Source organism: Leptonychotes weddellii, chromosome 3 (assembly GCF_054177405.1).
Source record: "Leptonychotes weddellii isolate Sample4059 chromosome 3, ASM5417740v2, whole genome shotgun sequence".
Lineage (NCBI taxonomy): Eukaryota > Metazoa > Chordata > Mammalia > Carnivora > Phocidae > Leptonychotes > Leptonychotes weddellii.
This window is the reverse complement of record NC_138371.1, coordinates 111601187-111623732: the sequence shown is the minus strand read 5'-3', so window position 1 is coordinate 111623732 and position 22546 is coordinate 111601187. Positions and strand designations below refer to the sequence as shown.

The following is a 22546-nucleotide window of genomic DNA, read 5'->3' as shown; positions in this document are numbered from 1 at the left end:
AGATCTTCCTTTACTCAAACCTCCAGCATTATTCATAGCAGCTTTAGATTCAGTTCATGCCTATTTTAAACATTATTAAAATATGTACCTGCATGTGTCGATCTTTCTCTCCATAATCCTTCTTGGATATTACATTACAAATCAACCCAAAAGTCCAATTAATGATATCCAATTAAAAAACAGATTAAGAGACTCATGGAGGAAACACTAAGGTTAATGAAAATGTTACTTCAACATGAAAATTGCCTTAGAACCTGGTATTAAAATTTTGAATATTAATTATCCCTGCTATTTTAAGCCCTGCTTTTAAAATATTATTCCTTCCACTTCTTATCATACTTTATGACAAAACCACAATAGTCCTACACAATTATGCAAGTCTCTTAAATTTAAAAAAAATAAGAAGAATTTAGAAGATGATGCATTGAGCATCAGGAATTAACAACAGCATTTTAAACAAGTCAATATTAAATAAGGAAAACAAGTCAGAAGAATTACTCTTATCTAAATAAAACGGATTCTCTACAGACGGAGTACTTTGGAAAACATGAAAGTAACAACAAATAAGTAACTAGCAGACATCCCAGCCATGACCACATACCTGTGTAAGATTTGCTGCTTGCTTTAAGATGCTTTTTTTTAACTGTTCTGCTCTCTTTGCGTGAAAAGAATTACTTTGACTCTGGATGACAAATACAATTCCTTTTAAATCTAGAACCAAAGGAAATAAAAAGGTTTTCAGGTATTTATTTTTCAACAACTGAAATACACTTAAAAACAAGTTTAAAAAAAAAAAAAAGCTGCAAGGCAAGCTTTCAGGCCATAAACTCTTAGGGAAAAAAATCAATTTAAATGTAATCATAGCAACAAAAATCTCTTTTTAAACTGATCTCTGAAACATCCTTCCTAGAAGTTAGCAAGTAAATAAGCTCACTGTACTGGATCAAATCTGTGGCAACAAACTGTGAATCCGCTCCTGCATCTGTCGAAACAATGACGGTAAATGTGAGAAAGTATGAAAATGTCTACAACACTGGCCTCCCCAGTAGCTGAAAATCTTGTTTGCCACTAGCCTTCGAACAAGCCACACATAATCCTACATTGCACCATTACCTGTTATGGGCTGAAGGGTGTCCCCCAAATGTCATCAGTTCAAGTCCTAACCCCCAGGACCACGGAATGTGACCTTACTTGGACTGGGTCTCTCCAGAGAGGCACTTAAGTTAAAGTGAGGTTGTTGGTGGGGGTCCTAATCCAGTATATTTGGTGTCCTTACACAAAGAGGAAATCTGGACACAGACACACAGAGGGAAGATGATGTGAAACCACCGGATCTACAAGTCACGGAGAAAGGCCTCCGAAGAAACCAACCCTGCTCACACCTTGAGCTCAGACTTCTAGCCTTCAGAACTGTGAGCCACATTTCCGTTGTTTAAGCCACACAATCTGTGGTACTTCGTTTCAGCAGCCCTAGCAAACTAATAACACTACCTCAAGAATGTTCTGGATGGCTCTTTAAGGTGACACTCAACAGTGACTGTTTCTGTCCCATCAGTTCATGAGAGCTTGCAAATAAATAACTCCATAATCTCTACTCTACTTCACAGGGCACCTAGCCAGAATTAAGTGATATCTCCAGGAAAATAGCCACAATTCCACAGGAGCAGGGCTTCAGCAAGAAGTGTGGCATAAAAGCCCATCTACAACAACACTGGAAGCATTTGCCAGCCCCCAAGAGACTCGCCTCAGGGTGGCCAGCTTGCTTGCAATGACGAGCACAGAGTAAACCCTCTCGAATGTTAGGCCCACTGACGAGGGAGGACTATCGGAGGTCTTGCCAGCCAAGATGGTTGCTCAGTCTCCACAATGGAGAAGCATGTTAGGTTCTGAGTTTGCAATAAAGCAACAGACAGAAACAGCCATTGGGTCAGCACCCTGCCTCCAGACACGGGCGTTGGCAGAAGGCAGACTTCACATAAACTGTAGCCTCCAGCCCAGCTTACAGCAACGAATGTGGGGACCTACCCCCCACCCTGTGCCTTTCCTTTTAACACCTCGACTTAGAGACATAATCTGGTTTTAATTTTATCCCATGTATTTTATTGTTCTTATGTTCAGTTCTATAGTTCCATTCATTTATTCAATCACTCAAATATTCATACAATAAATAGCTCCACAGGGAGCCATCTAGATCCTAAAAATAATCCAAAATGCTCTTTGGTTAAAACTCAATAAAAAATTTAAAAGGAAATGCTCAACAACCTACTGAATATGACCTAATTCTTTTCTTATAGGAGTTTATATAAATATGAACATTCTACATACCTACCTCTATTTCAAATCAGTTTCTTGGCTCTATAAATAGGACACACAGATAAGACTTAAACGAATATCTTATGTTTCTACTGAAATGTAATATTTGATCTACTATATCTGAAACATTAATGTAAGTGACATATCAAAAGAGGAGTTATAAAGACTTACTTTTGTTAAAAATGAAATAAACTTCAGAGAATAATTTTTACAAAATTTAATAAAGCTGAAGATGCACATTCTCGATGACCCAGAAACTCCACTCCTACTAATCATCCTTGAGAAACTTGCATATGTATAAACAAGGATATATAACAAGAGTGCTCACAGCAGGATTATGTAAAAGGAAAAAATTTGAAGCAACTCAAATACCCACTAATAAGACATACAAATTGGAATACTATGCAGCAATGAAAATTAACTAGCACTCGATGCATCAATCCAGATGGATATTATAGATGAATCCTACAGACTGAAAAACAAAAGCAAGCTACAAAGGAATAACCATATAAATCAATGGTTTGGGGGCGCCTGGGTGGCTCAGTTGTTAAGCGTCTGCCTTTGGCTCACGTCATGATCCCAGGGTCCTGGGATCAAGCCCTACATCGGGCTCCCTGCTCCGCGGGAAGCCTGCTTCTCCCTCTCCCACTCCGCCTGCTTGTGTTCCCTCTCTCGCTGTGTCTCTGTCAAATAAATAAATAAAATCTTTAAAAAAAAAAATAAAAATCAATCATTTGTGAAAAGATAAGCACAAATATATATAAGATGGATATATACCATACATATGCATATATATACATATCATATACGATCAGAAAATATAAAAGATTACATGCGAATGATATAAACACCAAATCAAGATCATGGTTAAAAGGCTCCCGCTGTATTAGGAAGGTTTTATTTCTTAAACTAGATGGTAGATACATGGATATTCATTATATTACTCTTTGCGCCTTCCTATATATTCAAAATAATTCATACTGGAGTTTTTAAAAGAGCAAATCCATCTGTCAAAAGGTTAATCCTGCAGTAATCAACTCCTGCCTTTTCTTCTACCAGATCAGCAAAATTCCTACCATCCCACAAAGACAACAGTTCTTCCACATGGGGAAGAGGCTTTGCAAGAAGAAAAAAAGGGAATTCTTCTCCTTTGCTTGTACCTGAGTCACGTGCTATGGGTTGTATTTGTTTTTCCTGCTACTAAGAAATCATCACCTTCCTTCTTCTCATGCCTTGATCACACATGCTATGTGCACTCATCCAGCAAACATGTCTAAGTCTGTACTGAGTGCATGGTTCTGGCCTGCTGAGAGAAGCAAGCACGGCCCCAGCAAGAGCGAGCCTGAGCAGAGATCAGAAGGCAGCCATTATAATACAGAGCCAAGTGGGGACCTATGGGAGGAAAGGGGGGTGGCAAGTGCAAGAGAGCTTCTGGAAAGGGGCATTTCCTGTGCTTCCTTTAAAATGCAGCAATTTTCTGCAGACTCAGGCACAGAGGGTAGCAGATCAGGGGCAAAGAAGGAAGCAGGGTTATCACAGAGCCCACAGCCTGCCTTCTCTCTGTGGCATCAGGAATCGATGACTGGGGAGTCTGTCAGGCATTTCTGAGAAAAAGGTGAAGGGAATGGTCAGTGATAAAGTTAGAGGGGGAGGCTGGCTCAGCCAGATCAGATCATGAAGGATTTAAGTGCACACCAAGAGGGTGGATCTTTAGATTAATAGCTTTCAAACGAGGGAAGGGCCACAGAGCCATCCGGGACCCCAGAGAGTGGGGCCTTCCCAGAAGAAGCGATGAGGACCCTGTGTCCTGGGGATGCCCACAGGAGAGGTGGGAGGAGCTTCACAAAAGAAGGGACAGGGAAGGTGTGGGAGAGCAAGTGGAATTAGGGCTCTGAAAACAGTAACAGTTAGGCATGGCTGAGAAACAGGACGCATATGGGGCAGTTACTGGTGCTGAGGCAGAAGAGTAAGGGTACACCTAACCCAGTTCCTAAAACCCTGTTAATAATGAATGACAGCCATTTACAAGCCATTCGGCCCCACCTGCATTCCAGAAAAAAATAATAATAAATAAATAAACCAGGTTAGCACAGTTAGGTGCTGAAAGCTGCTTATATACTTAAATTACTGATGTTCTTTATATCAGCTCCGAGAAATATTTTTCTGAGAGACATCCTAAGCCCTCCCTAACTGGACCACATTCTGGCTGAGTCTAGACCCCAGGGCTTACCTTGGTGGTGGTCTTCTCTGCCTATGCTGTCCCACCCTCTGACTCTTAAGCTCCTGCTGCCCAGTCAATGGAGCTAAATAAAACGATCCCCCTATCTCCTTATCACTTCAGTCACACTCCCCTGAACTCACTGCAATTTGTCAACGGCAAACACTATCACAACTCAAGACAGATGGTCGTTGTTTCCCCTCCAGGAATGTACAATAAATGGGTCGTACACTGAGTGCCTGACAACAACGAGCGGCATAATGGGCCAGAAGAGGAAGATAAAGAAATCAGTTAAGACTAGGAAAGAACCCGTGTGGGTCTGAGGCCAGTGGTAAGTTGCAGAGCATTAAGAAAAGGTGATGGAACCAAGGAGGGCATTAGAAAAGATCCTTGAAGGAGAAATAATAATTCCTTGAAGGAAAAAGAAATCAAAGGTTTTCCTTTGCTCAGTTGCTGAGCACCTATCGCGTGCCAAATGCTCTACTAAGCGCTAATCCTTCCGGGTCCAAGGTAATCTAGAAACATGGATTCCATCCTGCTGCTGTCTCTCTGAGGAGAAATCAGTGTGGGGTTCTTCTGATAAAAGCCGAATAGCAAGCAGCCTTAGGACTTAAGGCTGAGGAATAAATATGCACACACACAATACATGAAGAGCCACTCCAATTGTGTTCTACTTGGTGAGAATAATTGTCACCCATGAAATCTACTGACAAGGCAGTGAGCCAAAACAAAAAATTCTACCCCACCCTGAGTGTGGTGAGACTCTGATTCTTCTGGGAGGCTACTTTTGTAACACACCCCCCCAAACCCCCTGGGCCTGCAGACCCAGGTTAACACTGTGGCAAATAAGGCTCCTGGGTCTTTCTTGGATATGCTAATACCAAATCACATATCACTAGATTTGCCATTTGTAATTGCAAGAATGTCAATTTACTTATCCAGGTAACTTCCCCTTGGTACTTTCAAGCCCATGTCCCAGACTAGTGACATTAATTCATTTAATAACCATTTTCAGACTTTCAGGGCGCCTGGGTGACTCAGTCGGTCAAGCACCCAACTCTTGATTTTGGCTCAGGTCACGATCTCTGGGTCATGAGATGGAGCCCCACGTCAGGGTCCATGCTGGACGTGGAGCCTGCTTAAGATTCTCTCTCTCCCTTCCCCTCTGCCCCCCAACTCTAAAAATAAAAATAAAAAATAATCATTTTCTACAAGAGCCCCATCAAATCTCATAAAATAAACACACAAACAAATGCCCAAACCCACAAGTGTTGGCAGCAGAGAGAACATCTCCACATGGGGAGGAGTGTCTGAGCCATCCAGGGTATCATAACATAAAGAAGAAAAAGCAATGAACCAACGCGGCTCCTTCAGAGCTGAAGACATGCATGCCCGGGGCCCAACACAGGCCATCCTCCCTGTACCACCCAGGGGCCCTCTCCTGCCTTCTAGACTCCACAGAACCCAGGCCTGTGAAAGGAAGCCTAGAAACGAAAATGTGCCCTTTCTCTCCTGTCCAGGGCCCACCTTGGAGGTCCCCACGGCCTACCCTGGGACCACCGACATCGACAAAGTTCACAGCCTTTGGGAAAAGACCCAACACGCAGACGTCAGCCTTATCATCTCATCAAAACACTGGGGCATATTTCTCACAATACCAGAAAACAACAACAACAACTGTGACTTCATGGTCACATTTTTGAAGATGCTTACAATATACTGAAAGGGAGGACAAATAAGGGTGCACAGGGGCTGTGATGGGGGTACAGGGTGTCTACAATGACGCAAGTAGCTGCTTCTGTACCAGGGTTCTCGGGATAGTTTGACAGATGTGGTTGGTAAGCTAACCCCTAGGGAAAGTGGTGTCTGCAAGTCCACAAGTGGGGAATCTGGCCCCAGGCAGAGGTTAGTCCTTTTCTCCCACTAAGTGTGGGCCTAGAATGACAGAGACTGTGTCTTACTTGTCCCCGTCACCCCCACAGTGGTCACCTGGCCCAGTTCTCCACTCTTATTGGAAACTCAATAAATGAGGGTCAAGGGAATTCGATCTAACCTACTGGCTGTTGTTTCCAGTATAAATCACATGCCACTATGTCGATCTGAAAAGTGTTCTCCCTGGGTCTTCATGAGGGTAGATGTGGGGCCAGGCCCAAGACAGAACATTTGCACAGCAATACTGACCTTCTAAATAAAATCAGAAAGAGAATTCATTTCACTGAAATATAATTTACAAGAAATATACCTGGGTACATACTCATAAGTTTAAAAAAAAAAATCATTACTTACCTATGTCATTTTTCCTTGAGACAGCACTTTTCTCCAAATTCTGCATTTTGGACAAAAGAGAAAAAGATAAATCTCCTCACATAACAAAGCTAGCAAAACACCAAATAAATATGCATGGTACACAGTAACATTTGGGGGAAGACGGAGAAGAGGAGAGCTTGGCAATGCTTCCCTAAAACTGGGGCGGGGGGAGGCGGAGGGGGGGAGAGCAAAGATGAGCTTCCGCGTCATGACAGGAGCCTCCCACGAGGCCCTTTCTTACTTCTTACGTGCTCTTGGGCAAGTCACGTAATTGAACTGAGCCTCTTTCCTCCCGTGTAAAATGGAGCTAAAGCTAAGGCTTAATTGGTTCACAATGTTCTTGGGAGAGTTCATTTAAAAACCCCCATGAACTCAAAAGCATGGCAAACAAAACAGAGACAGTTTCAATGCTGGCAGTGTGTGGCTCATGAAGATGAGCCCCACTAATTACGGTATTTATCATCTTGTGGGCTCCGACATACTGGCATCCGGAACATCACCACGATGTTCTCTTTCACCTGAGGACCAGCACTGGGGGCCTCAACGGGGCCCGAGGAGCACGCAGCCTGCGGTTCGTGAGCTACAGAGCTCTGGACACAGGAAATCTGGATGTGGGCACAGAAACACCCGATCCTGATCCTGGGTAGATCAGGGGAGGGGCTCGTAAAAGATTTCTCTGACAAAGTGCAAAGTGTCAGCGGCTAAATCTGCCGTTTTCAAGGTCTTCTCCAGCAGACAAGGAAGGAATTTTCTCCCTAATTGTCCTTTTCTGCTTCCAACTGCCATTCACTATAATTATAACAATTGGACAGTGGCAAGTATCCTTCAATTTTCTTCACAGACTGCAATAAGAAATGCACTTGTGAGCCTTTACCAACAAAACTGGGAACAGCTCAAAAGCCAAGATACAGCCACACAGAGATGTATCCTCTCAGAATGCCAAAGGGACCATGACAATAGACAGGGAGGGGAGAGAGGGAAACAGGAAACAGGACAGTGTCTACCTTTGGCAGCATTTCCTATAATTACCTTTGTCTCAAGAACAGAAATAGCACTGAGTGGAGGAGAACCCCATAGTTGGGTACTGCTTTGTTACGCCTTGGGATCAAGTGACACTTACTTCTGATAAAACACGGACTTTTTGGAAAAGCCCACTAGAAAATACTGGAACCAGAAATGCCACTCAGCGTTCACCCCTAACCTGCTGCCCATCCCTTGGCCAAGCTGCCCACTCCCAAGCTGGCTGGTAGATGAGGATCGTGGAAAATTTACAAGTTTAGACTTAAAAATAGCGTTGGAGTGGGTAAAGAAAATATACTGTACACACACAGTGGAATATTATTCAGCTTTAAAAAGGACGGACATTCTGGAACATGCTACACCAAGGTACCTTGAGGACATGATGCTAAGTGAAAGAAACCAGACACAAAAAGACAAACACTGTACGATTCCACTTACAGCATCATCTGATTCATAGAAACAGAAAGTAGAGGGATGGTTGCCAGGGGCCAGGGAAGGAGAACAGAGAGCTGTTTAATGCGGACATTTTGTTTTGTGAAATGGAAAGAGTCCTGGATATTGTCTCCGTGACAGTATGAATATCCTTAATACTGCCGATCTGTACACTTAGAAATGGTTAAGGTGGTAAATTTTATGTTATGTGTATTTTATCATAACTAAAAAAAAGAGAGAGAGAGAGAGATGATCCAATCCAACACTCCCCTTTACAAATGAGAAAATGGAGGCTCAGAACAGGTAAAGGATTTGCCCAGAGTCCAACAGTCATTCTAGCCACAGAACCAGGATGAAAATCCAGGTCTTCTGAGTTCTTCCCAACGTTCCTTTTTTCCACCCACGCGATAATGCATGCCCTGTCTTCCTCCAGAGGTATTCTTCAGAAAACGTGCACCAGAAGAAAGCACACTTGAGAGTGAGCTCCAAGTGATACCCACAACAAAAGTTACCTTTAGCAATAAGCTGAAAGATTGAAAAAAAAAAAAAAAAAAAACCCTGAACTCAGTGTTTCCTGACTAACTTAAGCTGGAAACCAACTGGACTTCCTACCACATCTCTTTGTGAAACCAAAGAAAATCAACCAAAATTACATATCTTTCCATTTGTTATTAAGCCCTGCTGCTCCAACTGGCTGAAAACAAGAGCTCGGAAATGATTAACCATTTCGAATGGCTCGATTTGTAAACTGTAAAAATAAAACATCCAAGAACGGTTGCATTAAGTGAACTGAATGGAACCAAAATGGTCTTGAGCAATTTCCCCTTTGAGAAAGAAAATTAGACTAAATGAACGAATTGACAGGACATTTAAAATTCTGTCTCCAGCTTTCCTCATGAAAAGGCTTAGCTCTTCCTAAGAAGAAACACGTGGTTTGTTTCATTATCTCTGCTGCCATGTTTCTTACACTATCAATATCAGTCAAAATGTGCTGTCAATTTTGTAAGTTAACTGAACTGCTATTCAGATAGGAAAGAGATTTCTTACTAATGTATCTACCCCACAGGCAGCTCCTACCCTAGCTGGGAAAAGACAAATCCAAGTCACCCTCTGGTACAGGTTTTATTGGTGAAGGCACGATAGATTTGAACACCTGTAATCCACATATGTACGGCCTTGTTTACAAAGCCTTCATGAAAAGAAGATAATACATCCTCCCAAGAATTTGACAGGAAATCTTTTAAGAAGAGAAGTAAAATGGCATCTTGTACCCAGTCACAAACAACCACCACCCCCCTAGACGTTGAATAAAATGAATTGGTCAGGATGTGTTCATCAGTGGACTCATCTAAAAGCTGGTCCTAGTTTTTAATTCTGCCCCCACCATTTAGTAGCTCAGACCTCAGTTTCTCATCTGTAAACAGGAAGAATAATTATATCACAGGGTCGTTGTGGGAATTTCATTAGGAAATGTAATGCTGAGCGGAGCATCTGCCCAAAGAAAATGCTCAATAGTTGTTAACTACTAGTCTTTTTTAATCATGAACATCAATGAAGTCAACTAACACCATAAAAGAAATTTAACTGATAAAAGCAGTAAGGTCTATAGCTCCTCTTTTATACTTGGATTTGCTTGATTCCTCTCACAAGACTGTGTAGGTCTTTCTTGCTGTCCTATCAGGTACACATTTAAATAGGGTCTGGCACTGTTTCAAGTGGTAGACACACACACACAATCTTCAAGACAGCTTTTTGATATAGGTCCTACTACCACATCTCCTAGATGAGGAAGCTGAGGCCAAAAGGGTCAGTAAGTCCCACAACATATAAGTGCTGGAGGAGGGACGTGAATCACAGTGTCCAACTCTACCCCTACATGACACAAGATACAGTATCATAAGCCACCACAGGGTGTAAGTCTGGGCAAGAAAGACTACAGGTTGAAGCAGTGGGCGCCGTGGCTGAGGGGGTGCCACGGCCTGGAGCTCGAGCCTGGCTGGGCAGGCTCCCCTGAAAGCTGAGCTAGGTCAGAATCCGAGTCAGTGCCAGGGACCAGGAACCCAGAAGAGGTGCCTAGGCCCAGAGGTCAGGCCCCAGGAGGTATGACAGGGGCAGCACCCAGAATTCGGATGTGAAGCCACCAGATGTCCTGATGTGTGGGGCGGGCCCCCAACCCTGAGCAGGGATGCCGGCATTCGGACAGAGCGCTGCCTAGGGACCCACACTAAAGCAAGCAGTGAGGTGAGGGGCAGGGAAGGTGTGTGCTTCTGAACAGCACGGCCCGGCAGGTCCTGATCAGTTCTGTGGAGGGTGATCAACTAATGATAATCCCAAATTAACATGGTTGTTGGTAAGAGCCTTACCTCCTATCTCCAGGTTCATCTACAGACTTTGGGCGAGCTTGGACAAATGAATTCTTCCCCAGATCCCAGTCTCGGGTATGGTCTAGACATTTTATCACTGCCTCTCCTCAGGGGATTAATGGTTTTTTTGGCTCCGTGGCCTAAGCACAGATGGGGTTAATGACATTTTTCAAGGACTTTAATACCTTTGCATGAAAAGTGACACGAAGATATAAGACTCACCTTATTTCTATCTATATTTATATTTATATATACATATATATTTAAGAAGACATATACATATATATTTCCCCATTTGAAAAGGTGGGTTGAAAGTAAAGGTTATAATTCTCAATTCATTACACAAAATTTTAATTCCCTATTAATATCCCTTAGGTAGCACTTTAAATTCATTTCAAATGAGTTTTATTATTGCCAAACGCACATACACATTATAATGCATACAGCTATGTAATATAAAATTATGGTATGAAAAATTCAAGGATTCAGGAAATTAAGACTCTGACTTCACCTTTTATTTTTTTTTAAAAGATTTTATTTGAGAGAGAGAGCAGAATGGGAGAAAGCACAGGAGCAGGGAGGAGGGGCAGAGGGAGAGGGAGAAGCAGATTCCAAGCCTAGCAGGGAGCTCCAGATACCAGGCTCCATCCCAGGACCCTGGGATCATGACTTAAACCCAAGGCAGACGCTTAACCAACTGAGCCACCCAAACGCCTTTTAATTGCCATGTGACCTCAGTCAAATCACGTAACTTCTTTGAGGCTAAGTTTTCTCTGCTATGCAGGGATGCCTCCTTTTATTGTGCTTCGCTTTATCATGTTTTGCAGATACTGTGTTTTTTACAAACCAAAGGTCTGGGACAACCCTGCATCCAGCAAGTCTATCGGTGCCTTTTTTTCCAACAGCATTTGCTCACTTTGTGTCTCTGTGTCCCATTTTGGTGATCCTCACAATATTTTAAATTTTTTCATTATAATTACATTTGTTATGCAGATATCTTTGATAGCACTATTGTAATTGTTCTGGGGTGCCCTGAGCTGCACCCATAAAAGAGGATAAACTTCATTGACAAATGGTGTGTGTGTTCTGACTGTTCCACTAACTGGCTGTTCTCCCTTCTCTCTCCCTCTTTTCTGGGCTCCCTATTCCAAGACACAACAATACTGAAATTAGGCCAGTTAGTAACCCTACAGTGGCCTCTAAGTGCTCAAATGAAAGGAAAGGTCACGTGTCTCTCACTTTAAATCAAAAACTAAAAATGGTTAAGCTTAGTGAGGAAGGCATGTTGAAAGCCGAGATAGGCCCAAAGCTAGGCCTCTTGCACCAAACATCAGCCAAGCTGGGAATGTGAAGGAAAAGTTCTTGGAGAACATAAAAAGTGCTGCTCCAGTGAACACATGAATGATAAGAAAGTCAAACAGCCTTACTGCTGAGGTGGAGAAAGTTCGAGTGGTCTGGAGAGAAGAGCAAACCAGCCCCAGCATTCCCTTAAGCCAAAGCCTAATCCAGAGCAAGGCCCTAGCTAGCTCTCTGTAATTCTGAGGGCTGAGAGAGGTGAGGAGGCTGCAGAAGGAAAGTCTGAAGCTGGCAGAGGTTCGTTCACGAGGTTGAAGGAAAGAAGTCAGCTCCACAACAGAAAGCAAAAGGTGAAGCAGCGAGGGCTGGTGGAGAAGCTGCAGCAAGTTCTCCAGAAGGTCCAGCTACGATAGCAATGAAGGTGGCTACACTCCATAGCAGGTTTTCAGTGTAGACAAGACAGCCTTCTACTGGAAGAAGATGCCATCAAGGATTTTCATAGCAAGAGAGGAGAAGTCAATACCTGGCTTCAAAGCTTCAAAGGACAAGCTGACTCTCTTGTTAGAGGCTAATGCAGCTGGTGACTTGAAGCTGATAACAATGCTCACTGACCATTCCAAAAATCCTAGGGCTCTTAAGAATTAAGCTAAACTGAGTGCCTGGGTGGCTCAGTCGGTTAAGTGTCTGCCTTCAGCTCAGGTCATGATCCCAGGGTCCTGGGATCAAGTCTTGCATCGGGCTCCCTGCTCAGCCGGGAGCCTGCTTCTCCCTCTGCCCCTCCCCCCTCACTCATGCTCTCTCTCTCAAATAAAATCTTTAAAAAAAAAAAAAAGTACACTGAGCACTGAGTAATATATGGAATTGTTGAATTGCTACAGTGTACACCTGAAACAATGTAACACTCTATACTAACTATACTGGAATTAAATTCTTTAAAATAAAAGATAAATAAAGAAAAAGAAACACATTTCATGAGGCTAATGATCTCATGGTGATTCTCTGATGGATCCAGGCAAAGAAAATTGAAAACCTTCTGGAAAGGTTTCACCATTCTACATGCCATTAAGAACATTCATGATTCATGGGAAGAGGTCAAAATATGAACGTTAACAGGAGTTTGAAAGAAGTTGATTCCAACCCACGTGGATGACTCTGAGGGATTCAAGACTTCAGCAGAGGCAGTGACTAACTGCATTTGTGGTGGAAATAGCAAGAGGACTAGAATTAGAAATGGAACTGGGGGTGGGGGGCGGTGGTATGGGCAAAACAGATGAAGGGGAGAGAGAGGTACAGGCTTCCAGCTGTGGAATGAGTAAGTCATGGGGATGAAAGGCACAGCACAAGGAGTATAGTCAATGGTGTTGTAATAGTGCTGTATGAGGACAGATGGGAGCTCCATTTGTGGGGAGCACAGCAGAATGTACAAACTTGTCTACTTACAATGTTGTACACTTGAAACTAATGTAACATTGTGTGTAAACTCTACTTCAATTAAAAAAAAAATAAATAACTGGAGCCTGAAGATGGATCCATCTCATGATCAAACTTGAACAGATAAGGAGTTGCTTCTCATGGACGAGCCAAGAAAGTGGTTTCGTGAGATGGAATCTGCCGGTGAAGACACCGTGAAGACTGTTGAAATGACCACAAAGGATCTGGAATATGACACCAACTTAGCTGACAAAGCAGCAGCAGGGTTTGAGAGGACTGACTCCAGTTCTGAAAGAAGTTCGACTGTGGATGAAATGCTATCAAACAGCATCACCCACTACAGAGAAATCATTCGTGAAAGGAAGAGTCAATCGATGGGGCAGTTTATTGTTGTCTTATTTTAAGAAACTGCCACAGTCACCCCAACCTTCAGCAACCACCACCCTGATCAGTCAGCAGCCATCGACAGACAGTGAGGCAAGATCCTCCACCGGCAGAAAGATTAGGACTCGCTGAAAGCACAGGTGATTTAGCATAATTTTTTTTAGCAATAAAGTACTTTTTAATTCAGGTATGTTTTAAACATAATGCTATTATACACTTAACAGACTACAGTACAGTGTAAACACAACTTTTATTATGCACTAAAAACCAAAAACAATTCATTTGACTTGCTTTATTGCAGTATTCGCTTTATTGCAGTGGTCTGGAACCAAACCCACACTATCCCCAAGGTATGCCAATACATGGGAATATCTGTTTTGCTTAGCAATAACAGGATCATTGAGAAGATCAAGTTAATGAAATGTCTGAAAATGTTTTATTAACCATAAAGTATCTTAAAACCAAAGGAAATCATTATTATTGTTCCTGCATAGGAAACCCACAGTACAGTTAGAACAGATAATACTCTGGTGACAAAAGAAACATCCCTTTAAAAAATGCTTTTATGCTAATTGTGGGATAAAAAAAAGTCAACTGAGCCTTAACTAATATGATAAAGACAATTCATATTCTTAAAATAGTTTCTCTTTAAAAAAAAAAAAATCCTGTTTCTCTTTCTCATCTGCTAAATTCATCTAGTGCAAAGCCTAAATGGTAAACATGAGGCAAAGTTCTTGAATGAAATCGATGATGAAAAAAGCAGCAGCTCTGAGATTTGGGTAAGTGTTGTCCTGTCTCCATCAGTTCCCCAGGTCTCAGTTCCTGGGTCTGACTATACAAGAAGCCTGGCAGTCACCTTTGGGGACTCTCACACAGTGCCACCTTCAGGGAGAGGGATACTCAGGCCCTTTGACCCCAGGGACATAGCATAAGACTCCTTTCTCAGACTGGAAAAATGAAGCCCGAGTTTAGATGTGGTCAGACTAGAGAAAACTACGGTATCCAAGCAAGACTTCTAAAATGTCTAACTCCGTTTCAAAATACTTTTTCTTAAAATGAAATTTGAAACCTATTTGGTCTGTTTTAACTATTAAAGGACTTTTTTTTTAAAGCAAGCTTATCTGTAGGTTCCACTGGGGATTAAAAATCTATGGTTGAGGGGCCCCTGGGTGGCTCAGTCGGTTAGGCGGCTGCCTTCGGCTCGGGTCATGATCCCTGGGTCCTGGGATCGAGGCCCACGTCCGGCTCCCTGCTCAGTGGAGAGCCTGCTTCTCCCTCTCTCTCTGCCTGCCTCTCTGCCTACTTGTGCTTTCTCTCTCTGTGTCAAATAAATAAATAAAATCTTAAAAAAAAAAAATCTATGGTTGACCAACATTTCATTAATTGATAATAAAAACTGGTAACTGTTGAAAGATGAAATCATTACAGCTCCCATTAAAGAAAATACGAATGAATCTCAGACAGGAAGAATAGATTTGATCATGAGAATAGTACCTTAGATTGCTTGACCTCTTTCTCTGTATCTTCAGAAACCAAAGCAAAAGCTAGAAAAAAGAAAACATTTTTCCATTAAAATTATCAATTAAGATTTATTCTCACATTCAACAGTTATGCTTAAAATGAGAAAAAAAGGGGGTACTTTAATAAGACATACTTTGCTCATTTTTAAAAGCAGCTGCATTGCTACAAACCAGCACGGTGGGCCACCTTCATCTCAGGACCTGAAATTATTCACCGCTGGGAAGCCAACGTGCTTAGGCTACCAAGCGAAAGAAATACTACACCAAAGAAATTAGAATCTGTATACCATTTGTGTCTATGGATAGAAACTACAAAATAGATGCGTGCAAAATACACCTCTTAGCAACCTCGATTCTGGTGCCTTCTAAAGCGAAGGGGAATTCCTGAGCAGTACAAATTCCTACTCACGCAATCACTTCCAGAGCCCAGCAGGCAACAGAGCTAAATCTGGGGCAAGCTTTCAGTCTCAGGGGCTGCCAGGTTAGAAGCGTGGTGCAGACAATGCTGCCACACGCAGGGGAGACTTAACAGAGCCCACTAACGCAACGGGGCCAGGAGAGTGAGGGGAATTAAAATCACTCCCTATTTAGAAGGACTGCATGTTTTGAGTTGGAGGCCATAAACAGATGAGGATATCCCTACAGACACACCTAGGCTCTACATTCAAAATCGTCATCATCATCATCATCACATGCCAGTTAACACTTTGAAAATACAAAGCAAAATAATAAACCCAACAGTCAGGAAGGTTAACCAGACAAAAAAATAATATACTTTGATAGTGCATTTCTCCTGAGGAGCTAAGAGGAAAGCACCTCATAGAGTTTGCTTTCTCCAATTAGCATCCCCAGGAGAAAATGGGCAATGGCATAGAGCAGTAATGTACGAAAAGTGTTGGACAACCAATTCCACGGAGCAGTAATGTAGCACAAGGGGTTTCAGCGGTAGGTCTCCCAGGCTAACAGAGGAGACCCTCCTGAGAAGCAGCAGACAACCTCCTCCACTCGGACCCCTCCAACCCCACCCCCACTCCCAGACATCGCTGCCTCAAATTCTCTCTCCATTAACATGTGCTCAAAGGAAATAATCGGAAAGCATTCACAGGAAGATGCAAATGACTGACATCGTTTAATCATTTCCATTTCCAGGATGACATTTCAAAAGGCAGGGGGAAATTGAAACTTAAGCCAAATGAACCTCTATGTGTGGAATTTGGATAACAGCAGATGTTATGGGAGGCCTCCCTGAGACCACCTCCTATAAATAATAATCCCCAACTCCACCCCTCCTTACCTTCCTCACTCTTTCTTTTTCTCCAGAGCACTTACTACCATAATACATATTTATATTTGTTTATTGCTTGTCTTACATATTAGTTTATTGTAAGCTCCATGAAGGAAGGAATGTGGTTTTATTAACTGCCTGCCCCATACCTAGAACACAGCCAGCACACAGAGGAAGGGTCAATAAATATTTATCAAATGAATCAATCAATCAATACGAGTCTTTACAATGGCACTAGGATCCCATCATTCACGGACTGTCTACTCCTTACACTAGGTAGCATCCACCAAGCAAACTGAAGGAATTTAGTGTGTGCTCCCAACACCAATTTATTCTCAGTAGGACCTAGTCTACTTTCTCATTTTACACACACACACACACAAGACGGCAACCATGAAGCCCAAATCATTCATTAAATTCTAAGAAGAAAGGAGAGATTTAACCCCAAACACCATTTTAAATTCTGCTTCTGGGTATTTAATTCCTTGGCTTTGTCATATTTGATTTACCTCCAAACTAGCATGCACACTTAAAACCCTCAAGAAGATATCAAAAATAGAATTATTAATGAGTATCATGTAGGGAAGTCACAACATGTTAATATCACTCAGCACCACAGAATTCCAAGAAACAGAACATTCCAACAATTTGCAGGATATAACAACCATGGTCAATCTAAGACACAACTCTGAGTCCAAAATCCGTCTCTGCGGACTTCCATCAATTCTTAATTCCAAACACAGACAGTTAAAGCTCTCTGGGCTAGAATTCCCTCTTTTGTCAAATAAAAAAAAAAACCCTTCTCAGTTTAACACGTTCAGTGACTCATCATCTAATAACCAGGATTTAGTCTTTCCTCACTTTTTTTGCAGGCCAGATGGCTATGTAAAAGGAAGAGTATGTCAACAAGAAAGCCCTTTAGAACGCAAACTCTATACTGAAGAAAACATGTCTTTATTTGGTTATCAGTTCTGCAAGTTACTAACACATCACCTTTCATAAGTAAGCAACTAATGTCATTTGATAATGTTTCACATAGGAATCACAGGGAGGTATGACATTCCCAATAAATCAAGGGAATTCCACAAATCCTCCTTGTCATAATCAAACCAGCATACCTCTATTCAGACAACACTTAATTGAAGTGAGAGTAAACTAGATTTTAGTTCCCTCCAAAACCACAAAGGCCTAGATTTAAAATATCCTTTAAAAAGAAAAAAAAAAAAAAACCATACAAAACTGTCATTTGTCTCCTTCACACTCTGCTGTGAAATTAAGAACTCCTTTTTCCCCATCATAGAAATAAAGTATACAATGTTTAAAGCAGTAACAAAGAGGCTCCTGGCCGGCTCAGCCAGTACAGCATGTGACTCTCGATCTTGGGGTCATGAATTCAAGTCTCGCGTTGGGCATAAAGCTTACTTTACAAAAAATAAATAAAGCACTAAGGTAAAAAATGCATCCGTTACTTTCAGGTATCAGAGCAAATCACATGGCCAGATAATTCTCATTAAATGAATATAAAAAAATACTAGTTGGTTTTGTATTTATGTTTCCATTATCAAAATAAAACAAATCACCAAGGAACCAAATGCATTTTGAAGGCACAGAATACGCTATACCACTAATAAATCCAATCTTAAAATAATGAATCCTTTACAAAATTCTTACTCACAAAATCCAGGCTCTCACAGTTGGTACAAATGAAGGAGAAATGGTAAAATTAGAGGAGAAAGTGATAAAAATTAGCAAGTGAGGTAAGAAATTACCTGTCACACGGTGGGACTTTAACACTGCGTGCCAAGGGGTGGGGGGAAGAAGGAGGGAGGAAAGGAATCCCCCAACTCTGCCAAAGGGAGGGGCCACCTGGGGCTGGATGTTTGCTGTTTGGCTTCATACTAATTTCCAGATTCAGTGGGGGAAAAATATTCTTGAAAGCTTGGCCTTAATGTGCAGTTGGAGAACTATTCCAAGGTAAATCATGCTCTTATATGCCAAACTGCTGTTTAGAAGTAATTTTCCCTTTTCTATTTTCAACATGAATTCCTGTGAATTGCTACAGGGAACTATTTTTAAAGTGCAAATCAGGATGGGCAATAGAAATAAGACCTTTCTGAGATAACTTTAAATATTTCAAGCCAACTAATGTGTTAGCACACCTATTCTAAGAGATAAATCAAGATTTTACAACTAACCTGGGACGAAGATTTATAGGCCAGCCTAAGCCCTAGAGTGCCAGAAAACTGGAGAGGAATTAATTGCAACACATTTAAGCAACACTAATCAACTATCGTTGATTATCCTAGCCTATCGTTTCTTGTTCCTGGGAGGGAGCAAGGGACCACGGGCCCACGCAGGAAGGATGATTGCCCCTCCTAGCTCCTCGCGCCGTTCTGTTCCTCTTCCCTGGTTTGTCCTCCCAGACTCTCCCAGGAACACCGATCATAGAAACCAGATTAAACACAAAAAAACAAAACCACTGAGACACTAAATAACCCCACTCAGAGGGGCGCTGCCGGGATTAACTGAGATAAGGTACACAGTGTTTAGCGTGGGACTCGGCATAGTCAAGGCTCAAGAGTGTCTCCATAATGCCGCTGGTGAGGCAATGATCACGGTCAGTCTGGGCAATGTCTAGCTGGTCGTGGGCCCTACCCCGGAACTGCATGTCCCTGGCTCTGCCATCCAGGACAAAGCTTGCAGCTGGGGCCCCTGCGCGGCTCAGGGTCTCACACGGGCTCCGCCCCACTTTCTCTTCTGACACGCTGTGGGAGGGAGCCTGTGGGCCCTCACTTTCTTTCCTGTGACCTACTTACAAAATGTTTCACCCAGCACAGCTCCCCCCCGCGTGGCTCCAGCTCCCTGGAGTTTTCCAGGTTGAAATCAAAGTCCTGGAGGCCTTAAGCTCCAGGATGTGCAGCCCACAGCTGATTTACTTAGTTCCAATTACCTGCTTTGAAGATAATCCGTGCCCGCAGAGCAACCAGAAACCAATGCACCCCCACCCAGCAGCAGGGGGCAGAGCCTGCCTTTCCTTCCTCCTTTTCAGACAATCTACTGTTCCCTGGGGCTGTGCACAAACTGGGTAGCAGCTCCATCCACCTTGAGCACCCCCCCCCCGCCCCCCGCAACCTGAGGATGGAGGGCCCCCGGCACTCCACAAGGGCCAAGGACAGAACCAGCCCAGGCATGTGGCCAAAGATGAACTGGTTTCACACGTGTTATGTTTCTAGAATAGGGCCTGGCACATGCTAAGTGCTTTGGGCCTTAGCAGTTACTGTCGTTATTATTAGTTTATATTTTCATTTGTGCAACAGAAAATCAGAGAGTGGCTGCGTGCACCAGTACCACCCGTCCTGCTAGGGGCTGGGGAAGATGAGCAAGCAGCTACCCAAGGCGCTGACATGAGACACAAGTCCTTCAGTCAACAACCAAGGGCACAAGTGCCCACTCTACTGGCTGTCCTTCTAATGGGAGTCCCTAAAGGAGCACCTGGGGTAGAGACAGGGGCCATCTCACCCAAGGCAGGGCAGCAGAGGGAAGGGGAGGCTTCCGGAGAGCACTGCTTGGACCAAGCTCAACACAGTGCTTGAGCAAGTAAATTCCAGGCAGCAGAGACTTCAAGTTACAAGAGCAAGGAGGACTGGAAACAGGCTTCTGCATCAAAGCTTGGTGAATAGTCCAGTGTACCCAGAGCACAGACACCTGAGGGGAGGGACTAGGGCATGCACACCTGGGGGAGGGGGGAGACTGGGGCAGGCACATCTGGGGGAGGGGAGAGACTGGAGTATGCACACCTGGGGGAAGGGGAGACTGGGCATGCACACCTGTGGGGAGGGGGATACTGGGGTATGCACACCTGGGGGAGGGGGAGACTGGGCATGCACACCTGTGGGGAGGGGGAGACTGGGGCATGCACACCTGGGGAGGGGAGACACTGAGGCTAGAGATGGAACTGGAGACAGCAGGGGCCATGTCATAAAATGGGTCAGTGTTAGGGAGTCTGCTTTTATTGTAAGGGCCATGAAAAGCTTCTATGAAAGCAAGCGCCATGTTTAAATGTATGCCTTAGACAGGTTTCTAGAGTAGTGTTGGGTGGGACTGTGGGAGGACAAAAAAAAAAAAAAAGACACAAACAGGCCAGCTAGGAAGCTAATGGAGCCAGGTAATGAAAGAAGGGACAGAATTCAGATGATGCAGTGCCTGGGCAGTGGGTAGTGAGCAAAACAGGTGTTGGGGATATTAAAGCAGCAGAATCTACAGGCTAGGAGTCAGATGCTACCAGGAGATGGGGCAGGGAAGGGAGAGTCCAGAGGGGTTGGTGAGTGAGAAAGGAGTGTAGGTGAGTCCGGGTTTCAGAGGGAGTGGCTGGGCACACTGCGGTGCCCTTCACAAGCCAGAGACTAAAGCCGGGGGGAGCAGATGCGTGGAAAAACTCAGTCTGGTCCCCAACATCCTGAGGTGCTGAGGCTATTCAAGGGGATACATCCAGCAGCAGCGTGTACCCAGGGGTGGAGCTGGGCGCAGGGGTCAAGAGGAGAGGCACCAACAGTGGCCCCACAGTCCAATGGAACCAAAGCCACAAGACTGGATGGGAAGACAGGAGCGAGGAAGCTCCCACATTTCAGGGACAAAACTGTAAAGATGACAGAAAGGAATGGCCAGGCAGAGAGGAGAAGCTAGAGAGAAGGCAGTAGTATAAGGAGTTTATAAAGTGTTCTTTTAAAGCATTCTCTCCTTAAAGCTTCAAAGGGCAATGGAAAGAGGCTGCAGCACAGGAGACCTGGCCTCCAGGCCCTGCTCCACTAGGAGGACTAGCACAGCATGCTGGTCGGATGCACAGAATCTAGACTCCCGCCTCGTGGCATCACATATCTGCCACTTAGTAGCTAAGCAACACTGGGCCAGTGACTTGGGCTCTCAGAGCCTCTGCCTCCATCCCTGTAAAAGGCGGGAAACTAAACACGAACGAGCTAAGTTGGTGCATGTACAGGATTAGGATAGTACCTGGCCTATGGGAAGAGCTATGGAGCCTTTTGCTCAGGTGCCAAAGAGCAAACTCAGGAAGAGAGATGTTGCACTGGGGAGGAAGACGGCACAATTCCGCAAGTAGACAGCTGGACAACATTTACGGTCAGGGAACTGCTGTGCCCCATTCCGTGGGTTCTGCACCACTTACAAGGTGATCAGCCGGTTGAGAGAAGGCATGCAGGTTGCGGGGGCGGGGGGGCTGGCCTCCCCTCGAGTGTGGCAATGAGCACACCGACACAATAGTCCTCTTTTGAGCCACTCACTACCTACCCGTTTGATCCTACTCCATCTGAAACACCTCTTCTGTTTTATCAAAGAAGTCAATGGGAAAATGGAGTTTGGAATATGAATTTTTCTTCCCTTGACAACAAAGTTGGCCAGGACCAACATAGTCTCTGTGCCAGAGGGTGAACTCACTTATAGAAAGGACAGTAAATAGAAAGAAATAGGAATTAACTGTGTATTTTAGAAATAAAAAGATCATTTGCTTTTTTGATTCCTATCTCATTTAAACAAATAATAGGAAAGCCCATATGCCAACTGGAACAGAGTTTCAGGGGAGAGATTCAAAACACCACCCTCATGAGCATGTTTCATAGGCTGAGTCATGGGAAAGGGGCAGAAGAAACCCTGGTCACACAATCCACTCCAGAACAAACTCAACCACAAAACAATCAGCCCTTCGTATAACCCCTTCGTGTGGCAAGAGTAGTACTGAACAGTTCACTGTCAAGCTAACCTACACAATCTCTGCTTAAATTGGGGGTATCTTATTTCTGCAATACAAAAAGTGGTTTTAGAAGCCCCCCCGCCCCCCGTCAGCAAACCAAACCCAGGGTAGCCACAGGCTGAGATGTTCTAATGCCATTAGGAACTTGTCAACTGTCCAAACACCTTTGCTCTAACAACCCACTCTCTAGTTTCTGAGGCTCACGCTCTCCTCCAG

General features: G+C 43.6%; 1 protein-coding gene across 2 annotated transcripts in view; it reads right to left on the bottom strand.

Moving 5' to 3' along the window:
- Positions 1 to 22546, bottom strand: part of B3GLCT (beta 3-glucosyltransferase) — a 116643-nt gene that overhangs the window by 86888 nt on the left and 7209 nt on the right. For both annotated transcript variants that reach the window (XM_081815427.1, XM_081815426.1), the window contains exons 2-4: positions 15259 to 15308; positions 6818 to 6857; positions 602 to 711 (exon numbers count right to left, since the gene is read on the bottom strand). In XM_081815427.1, the coding sequence (XP_081671553.1) occupies positions 602 to 711; positions 6818 to 6857; positions 15259 to 15308 (200 nt within the window). The remainder of the gene's footprint in view (positions 1 to 601; positions 712 to 6817; positions 6858 to 15258; positions 15309 to 22546) is intronic.